The following is a 9,110-nucleotide window of genomic DNA, read 5'->3' as shown; positions in this document are numbered from 1 at the left end:
CATTAGAGCATATATCAAATAGAAGCGTCGCAAATTTGAAAAGGCCAAAGAATCCAAAATTCTAGCACAATAGGGCAACAATCAGGCCACACATATACAAATGTAAACATCAACACAAAATACCAAGACATGTTTGTTCCATTATGATGATGTGCCCTAGAACGCATGAAGGATCCGCGCCCAGTGGCTCCAAAGAATGCCCCAAGGCATGACGCGCTCTGACGGCTGAGCCCAATAAAACCTCGCGCCCGTCAGCGCCTCTGAGAGCAGGGTGCCCGCGGAGGAAGGCTCAGCCCCGCCTGGGGCGCCTTCAACTCCGCGACAAACATAATGGTCAGGTGACAAGGCAGCTGCTCAGATCATTACCACCTGAACCAATCGTTAGCTCTGGCAGATTAAGGAGCACGATCCAGCAATCAGCGTCCCTGATCCTGTCAAGTCTGACGCCCTTGTCCCGTACAGACCATCAGAAGGGTTTAGTATAAAAGGCTACTACAGGTGCCTTGGGAAGTAAGTGATTCTCTCTCAGCCTTACCCACAATACTGCCCTAAGTCAATCCACTGACTTTACCTTTAGATCGTTTTCCCGGGAGCCCCTCCCGGAGAACGGCTGAAGCTACTAAGAACAGAGAACGTCCAGGAGCAGGAACTAGGTCATATCATTTGGCGTCATCCGAAGTATGATGAAAAAAACTAAAAGAACATTACTCATCGGTGAAAAACGGTGTATGGCGACATAGGAGAGACCAGTGAAACGCCAACCAGCCCTATTAGATCCATGATGTCGCTGGAGCAAACCACTACTACAAATCCCAAAGTAATCGTCAATGAAGCATCAAAGGAAGGCGGTTCGGCGATATCTATTGCACCAAAAATAGGACAAGAACAAACAATCGATGTAGGATAGCCTCTTTCCACCGTTGTGTCAACGCAAAGTACTCTAATACAAGCACCTCAGCTAGCAGTGGTACCAACCAGTACAATGTCGCCGACGTTGGAATATGCTAGTGCCATACCGAGTCTCTTCCAAAAACTACCACCAAGTTAGATGGCAGGTGCACAAACGGCGCTCTTCTAGACACCACCACCGCTAAACCAGATGGCAAGCGCACAACTAGTGGTTTTCCAGACACCAGCGCCGCAGAATCAAATGGCAAGCGCGCAACCAGTGGTTTTCCAAACACCACCACCTCCAATTCAAATGGAAGGTGCACAATCGGTGGTCTTCCAAACACCACCACCGCCAAACCAGAAGGCAAGCACACAACGAGTGGTTTCCCAGACACCATCGACAAGCCAGACAGTAGGGGTACAATCGATGTTCCTTCAGACACCGCCAATAACCCAGAAGCCGGGAGAAATGCCAATGACCATCTAAATGTCACTGCTGGATCAGACGGTCAGAAACCAAGCGATGGCCTTCCCAACACCTTCATTTGCAACAAACATTTCCCCCTCCATAATCTCGCATTGTCACCAAGTTGTGCCCAATAATCCTCATGCACAAAATACACCCCTACTGTCCACCAATACGTTAACCTTACTGTTCCCACACCAACCGTTCTATGGGCCGAGCCCTGGCTCTTACCCACCATATAACAACATGCTTATGCAACCTCATACTACTGTCCAACAGTATAACCCATAGGTTGCTCTTCCCATCCCAAATCAAGACTAAATATCGCACAACGTGACATCTCCGATTGCCAAAGAGCTCTTAGATTACGAAATCCCAAACACAACAAAATTGCCACACTTAAAAACCTACAATGGAACTACGGATCCTGATAGCCACATTGAAACATACGAGTGGACGTTGACATTGCTCAAACTGGACGAGTGATTCTGGTGTACGTACTTCCCAACAACCTTGGATGGCAATAAAGGAACATGGTTCAAGACGCTACGATCAGGGAGCATATACAACTTCAAACAATTAAAATACCTATTCCTGAAAAACTTTATGCAACTGCATAAGTACAAGGGAGACTCACACTCATTTATTGGCTGCAAACAGAAGGAAGGGGAAACAGTCAGAGAATCCTTCACCATGTTCACCAACGCCACACTAGACGTCCCAGGCCACGATGAAGGCTTAATAGAATGCGCCTTCACATGGGGACTCCTACCGGGACCCCTGTCTCAAAAGCTCATGGGAAAGAAGCCACAGACGTGGGCAGAGCTAAAGGATAAAGTGGAGCGCTACCTGAGGTATGAAGAAGGCGAAGTGACAAAACAAGCATACCTGAATGTCATGACCACCTCGGCAACAAAACGCCACAGCCCACCACCACCGCACTCAGAAGCCCAAGGTGGGGCAGGCACTTTGGACGGGGCAAGCGCCCGTAGGGACGCTTCAGGCCATGTCCAAGAGATGAAAGGCGGGGCAAGTGACCAGATGTTTATGCAGTCTCTAACAAACAACCAGTAAAATGGGGAAAATGACGATTCTATGAGTTCCACAAAAGCAAAACTCATGACACTATCAACTACTCAGTGTTGAAAAGGGAGATGGAAGATTAACAATTGAAGGGGAACCTCATAGAGGTGGCATGCAACCTTTGCGCCAATTTTGATGCTGAGAACGCCAAAGATGCAGCCAGAGAGCGTAATCAACCTCGTGAAATCCTGATGATACGTTCTAAGCGGGGAAGGAAAGAGGAACATGAAGACATGGACAATCTCACTAGATCCATGAAAGGGTTGACGTTCTCAGCCATCCCGTACCAAGCTCTCGTTCTGAATCATGAGCCCTTCATTAGCTTGGGTTAGGGAATCCACCTTCGCTTCCAGGGCAGATCGAGCCTCTTTCGCAACAACCTTCTCCGAAGAAAGAAGAGCGCACGTCTGCTTAAAGTCGTGGACAACATTTTCAAGCTCGACAATTTGACGCTTCAGGCTGGATTCCTGGGTAGCACAACCTGAATGGGCAGCTTCCATCTCGCTGAGCAGCTGAACTCGGTGGGCAGCAACAACAAGGTAGAACATGGCCTGGACGGTGTTGATACATGGTCCATTAGCATGGCCTAGATAGCTCTGGTGTGCCAACCTCGCCTGGCCCTCCCTTGCCAGCCTTGTTGGGGACTCCCTTTCCAGCCTTGCTGGGGACTCTCCCGCCGGCCCGACCTGACTCTCCCTTGCCAGCCCTGCTGGGAACTCACTTGTCGGCCTGGCCTGGCGCTCCCTGGCTTGGCGCTCCCTTAACATCCTTTCCTGGTGTACACCCGCCAGCCTTGCCTAGTGCGCGCCTGCCAGCCTCGCCTGACGCCTCCGGGCGGCCTCGCTCAACTCTTTGCTAGCTGGGCCTGAATTGGGCTGGCCCAAGGCTTGACCTATTTTTCCACTATAAATAGAATAGTGCCTCCTCCATGAAGGAGGACCTCTCCTATACCTTTCCCTAGACATCCCCCATGGCTCAGCCGCCACACTATACTCCGGCCGAGTGGCTTAGCCGCCACCCGCCGCCGTCAACCACCATACACCACCACTAGCACCAAGATGGTTCTTTCCAGCTATGAAGGACCATCTCAGATCTACTAGATGATCTAACTTGACCGTCGGAGTCCACTCCCGGGGCACAGTCCCTGGGGCGGCTCTAACACATCTCTTTGTTGTGACCTCGCAGATCCGTCTCCGGCGTAGAAGCACTCCTTCAGAGCAGGTGGTCAGAGATCTGTCTAGGCCATACTAATGGACCATATATCAACAAGTCCCCCCCAGTCCGATGTTATTGGTACGCGGCCAATGACTTTGGACTGGACTAAGTCATATAAATCAACAGGAGAGTCCCCAGCGAGGCTGGCAAGGGAGTCCCCGGCAAGGTTGGTAAGGGAGCGTCAAGTCATGCTAATGGACCATACATCATTAGACGGCAACATAAGACATATTATGAGATAAGGCAAGGCTACCCATAGCCTCCATGTCAGCAACAGCGGCGGGCGGGAATGCATGGCGAGAAAAATCCATAACGTTGGTGTGAACGGACAATCGAGATTCATTTGGTAGATTCCAGCCAGGGAAAAACACATTTGATACAACATTACCCCTAGGAACTCCCTCGTGCGATGGGGTCTGGTGCAACTCAGCACCCCGGGAGCCTCCAGGGCGAGAAAGATCAGAAGGACACTGTGAAATAGATTAAACAAGAACTATGGGCTGCTTAATCGCCCATCGATCCCTCTTGGACTGGTGCACGTCGTCATCGGGGATCACAACAACTGCTTTTGGAATATAATAGATTGATTCAATAGACGAGTGAAATTGTGTCTTGATTGGACCCGCCTTCCAATGTTGAAAGCATCGGTAGAGGTCTCTCCCATAGCCAAGACTGCTTTCCTTTTAGTAATGTCCCGCCGAACGTCTGAGATAATTCCATCCTTGCTGTCCTCAACCACTTCCGTATGAACATATCAGACAGTGGAAGGAGGAGAAACTGTAGAGATAGGCTGGGCAGCCAAAGGTGACCCCCAGCAGACGCTGAAGATCCCTCCACTACCAGCGGTATCGGAGTAGCAGTCAGGGCAAGCCAATCAGCCCGGCGGGGAGGGAGAAGTACCTCAACCAGATCAGTCTCTCGGGGCTCCAACTTCCCCTAGTATCGCTTAGGCATTACCTCATCAATCGACAACGAAGATTCAACACCTGTCAAAGTAAAGACAAGTCAAGAGTGCAAACACTTAAGTAGAAAATTCCACCGCCCTCCCTCTGAAGAAGAAAAAGGGAGGGGGAAGGGAAGAAGGAAGATAGTGGAATTACTTAGCATCAACGACAGTATAGAAGATGAGCATTTTTCTTTGACGCCTCCAGGAAGGACTCATACCCATGCCAGAAAGCAGTACCTTAGAGTATTCCTCATGAACAACTTGAACATTTCTAAGGAGATTGGCGACAGACTGGTTGTGGGGAAATAATTTAGTAGCAATGTCAACAAAGTTGTTTGCCCAATACTGCCTACTGCCAATCAAATCGCGATTAACTCACAACCATTTATCCTACCAATTCTTGGGGGTTTTACCATCAGGGAATAAAGTATACCCCCCTCGTCGGACAGAAAATGTATACTTGTCGCCGGTGGCACAAAACCTAAAGAAGTACTTGAAGACGAAGTAATCAGGAAGCAACCCGCGGGCTCGACAGATCATCTTGAATGCTACTACCTTATTAACAACATTCAGAGTGAGCATTTGGATGCTACGACCATTCTTCTTCAGAATCTCTTCTTGGAAGTCAGAAAGAGGAAAACGCAAACCGGCGTCAAGAGTTTTCAAGTAAATACCCACCTTACCCGGTGGAGGAGATAAGATCATCGACTCCGGTGATGGAAACTCAACTACGTCCGCCGAGGAGAGGCCATAAGCATCTCCAAGAAGCTTGAAGTTGGCCTCAGATGGAATAGCACCAAATTAAGCAGTCATAAGATCAAAGAAGAAAAAGAAAACCCTAGAAGAAGGAGGAAAGGAAAAGAGAAAGAAGTGGTGTAAGCAGAGAACGCCCTTGACCTTATAAAGCATAAGGAAAGGCATGATATTCAAAATCCCTGATGTAATGATGTAACTAACTGCCATAATGGGCAGTCGGGTTGCCATAAAAATTGAAGCGACACTTGAATCAAAGCTTGATGCGTGTACCAAACAGCTAAGTCCAGGACATCATAGCTAGCCTAGAAATGCTACGACTGTTGGACTGGGGAACTTGATGACGTGCCCTATCACGCACGAAGGAGATGTGCCCGGTCGCTCCAAAGAATGACCCAAGGCATGACGCGCCCAACCGACTAAGCCCAACAGAACCTCGCGCTCGTCAGTGCCCCTGAGAGCTAGGTGCCCGCGGTGGAAGGCTCGGCCCCGCATAGGTCACCTTCCACTTCGGGACAAACATAACAGTCAGGAGACAAGGTAGATGCTCAAAGCATTACCGCCTAAACCAATCGTTGGATCTGATAGATTAAGGAGCACGATCCACCAATGAGCGTCCCCGATCCTGTCGGGTCTGACGCCCTTGTCCCATATGGACCATCAGAAGCGTTTAGTATAAAAGGCTACTCCATGTGCCTTGGGAAGTAAGTGATTCTCTCTCAGCCTTACCCATAATAATGCCCTAAGTCAATTCACCGACTTGACCGTCGGAGTGTTGTCCCGGGAGCCCCTCCCGAAGAACGGATGTTGGCCCCTTTTTGATGTAACTCGCAGGTTCACCGAAGCTACTAAGAACAGAGAACGTCCAGGAGTGGGAACCAGGTCACATCACATTACATTTAGCAAAACACATGCCACGTAGGGCCTAACAAAAGCAAAGGAAAAGAAATAACACAAATAGTAAACCATATTCATGCCCCCAAAAGGTAGCATAAAGGAACGAGTCTAGATCAAAGATTACCTCCACTAGCACCACCAACACCACCTTTACCACCGCCTCCACCAGCACCATCAGCACCACCAATATCACCATCAACATCGCCTCCACCAGCACCACCAACATCACCTTCAACGCCGCTACCAGCACCACCAATGCCACCTTCATCATCACCGCCTCCATCGGCACCACCAGTGCCATCTTCACCATCACCGCCTCCATCAGCACCACCTTTATCTTTGCCTCCACCAACGCCACCAGCACCATTGCCATCACCACCAATGCCCACACCTGCACCAAGAAAAATTGCATCACCATCATGTCCAACACCATCCATAGGATCGTCACCATCATCAAAAGCGCACAGGAGCCTGAGACCAACCATATCTAATTGCCCCAAGCCAAGAGTCGCAGCGTAATCCATTGTCGCAAACGCCAGCAGAGCATCTTCAAGACTAGACGTATGGCTTAAACGGAATCGCTACCCTCAGGGTCGTAGGTCCTGGCATCAATCTCAACTTTCAGGCCAGCTTTCCCAGACTCCTCACCTGCAACGAATGCAACATGATGAGTCCTGCTCACACCACCTGTGAACTCTAGATGTTCAATGAGCTTATCCATCACATGAATAACACCAACATGTAACAACCAATCACGATCTGCATGCAATGACCCCAAATCCACTCGCATCGCATCCAACTCCCGGTCACGATCAGAAAGATCACTCTCCAAACTTTCGTGTGGGATCATCAAACCTCATTAAATTGGGTCAAGACATCAACACGAGCCTCCAACGATGACCAAAAATCCTCTATATATGCCTTTTCAGCAGCAATTAGATCATACTTCTTGTCAAAACCTCAGGATGCCTTCTCCGGCTCCAAGACTCGACACTTCAATTCAACTTTACTAGCCATAAGATCAGAATGTGCCCGCTCAAGGTCGTCAAGCTCGTGAATTTTTCGGGAACCAGCGACCGGGTAGCACATAGCTTATACAGCGGCGTAGTCTATGTTCTGAGATAGACCAGAGCTACCCATTACATCCATATCGCCAGCAGTTGCTGGAGGAAGAGCATGACGAGCGTGTTGGAATAGTGTCTAAGGCTGTAACTATATTAGGCAAGTATTTGATCCGGTTGTGCATGGTCCTTTTGGGTTGCCTTCACCATAGCAACTTGATAGGATGATTTAATAAGAGAGAGTAAATATTATTAATATATTATGGGAATAATATAATGAATAATATATATTGTTATTTGATTAATATAAGTCATAGAATTAATTAGAATTAATTTGGTGACTTAAAGAGATTAATTAAATAAAGGGGTATAAACTGTCAATTGTTTGATAGTTAAGCTTTAGACTGTAAATCCATTTGGATATGGTATGGACGAATTCTAAGAGATTTAGGATAGCTAAAATTGTCCATATGCTTATCAATGGAATGGATTTGGATAGCCTTAAGAGAAGATTATCCAATTAGGGTTTAGGTTGTAACCCTTAAGGAGTCTACAAGTATAAATAGACCCCATGGCATAGGGAATTCGGGACTTAATCAAAAGTAAGGAATCTCTGGTCGAATTCCTCCCCTCTCCTCTCTCCTAAATCATTCTTCTTGCTATTGGTGTTTGTAAGCCATTAGAGGAGTGACATTTGTGACTCTAGAAGCTCCAAGACCTCAAGATCAACAAGGAACTCAAAGGTATGATTCTAGATCTGTTTCAATGTTGTTATTTAACCTAATTAGTCATTAGAAGACTTGGATTCAAAGCATGTTTATTAGAAAGCCTAGATCCAAGCATTAGGGTTTTGCATGCGCACATAGGAAAGTTCTTATGGCTAAAACCCATCAGTGGTATCAGAGCCTAGCTTGGTTTTCTTTAAATTGTTGCTTGATTAACTGAAACAAACCTGCAAAATTCGATTTTTAGGTTTCTGAGTCACTTACTCGGCGAGTCCCAAGGTGGACTCGGCGAGTAGGCCTGACTCGGCGAGTCCAGGCGTCAGGAATGGCCAGATTCGGGATTTCTTTGTAATTATCTTATCCAAACTTTCCATAAACTAATTAGATCAATGTTAATTCGTTTTTATGATAAATATAACTGCAATCTTGATCTAATTAAAGATATTTATCTTATAATAAAATATTTAATTTCCTTATATGATAATTAATTAATTATTTTGATTATTTTGATAATTATCTCAAAAGAAATCTTGAATAAATCAAATATAGATAATTAGGATATTAATTGTTAATTGGAATTATTTGTTATTTGATCCTCCATGTTTTAAATGTTTAAAACTTGCCCTCAAGTTTTGAAAATTATATTTGTGATTAAAAGTTTAATTTAGACAACTTAAATTTCAAAACCCTAGATTTTAAAAGTTTTAAAATACAACCCTATACTAATATGATATTACTAGAATAATATATATATGTATAACTAAATGCTAGTCTTACCGTTAGTAGGCCTCATTCACGAAGCCAATTTATAAGGTGGGTATAAGGTTGCGGCCTATAAAATGGCGCTTAATGGGTGTACACTCACACCCACCGCTTGCTTGATTGGTGGAGGGTCGTTAGTCGAACGGGTAGGATAGGGCAACCTCATCCTCTCATTAAAAGTATAATAAGAAATATAAAGTAACTACACATATTTTAAAATTCCCAATCTTAGTTACCTTAGGAAAAGTGAATTGATGCAATCCCATGAAATTACACTTTGCACCTTGCTAAGATGTTAGTGGAGCGTGTGT

General features: G+C 46.3%; 1 protein-coding gene across 1 annotated transcript; it reads right to left on the bottom strand.

The window, feature by feature from the left end:
* Positions 1-6,253: 6,253 nt before the first annotated feature.
* On the bottom strand, positions 6,254-6,775 carry LOC111897118 (glycine-rich protein DOT1-like). Its single transcript, XM_023893085.1, has 2 exons — positions 6,376-6,775; positions 6,254-6,279 (listed from the first exon to the last, which is right to left on the bottom strand). Exons 1-2 carry the CDS (start codon positions 6,773-6,775, stop codon positions 6,254-6,256), a joined length of 426 nt encoding a protein of 141 aa, XP_023748853.1.
* Between the last annotated feature and the right edge of the window lie 2,335 nt (positions 6,776-9,110).

This window comes from Lactuca sativa, chromosome 8, assembly GCF_002870075.4.
Source record: "Lactuca sativa cultivar Salinas chromosome 8, Lsat_Salinas_v11, whole genome shotgun sequence".
In the NCBI taxonomy this organism is placed as follows: domain Eukaryota; kingdom Viridiplantae; phylum Streptophyta; class Magnoliopsida; order Asterales; family Asteraceae; genus Lactuca; species Lactuca sativa.
The sequence above is the reverse complement of the archived record's forward strand: the minus strand, read 5'-3'. Positions and strand labels throughout refer to the sequence as shown.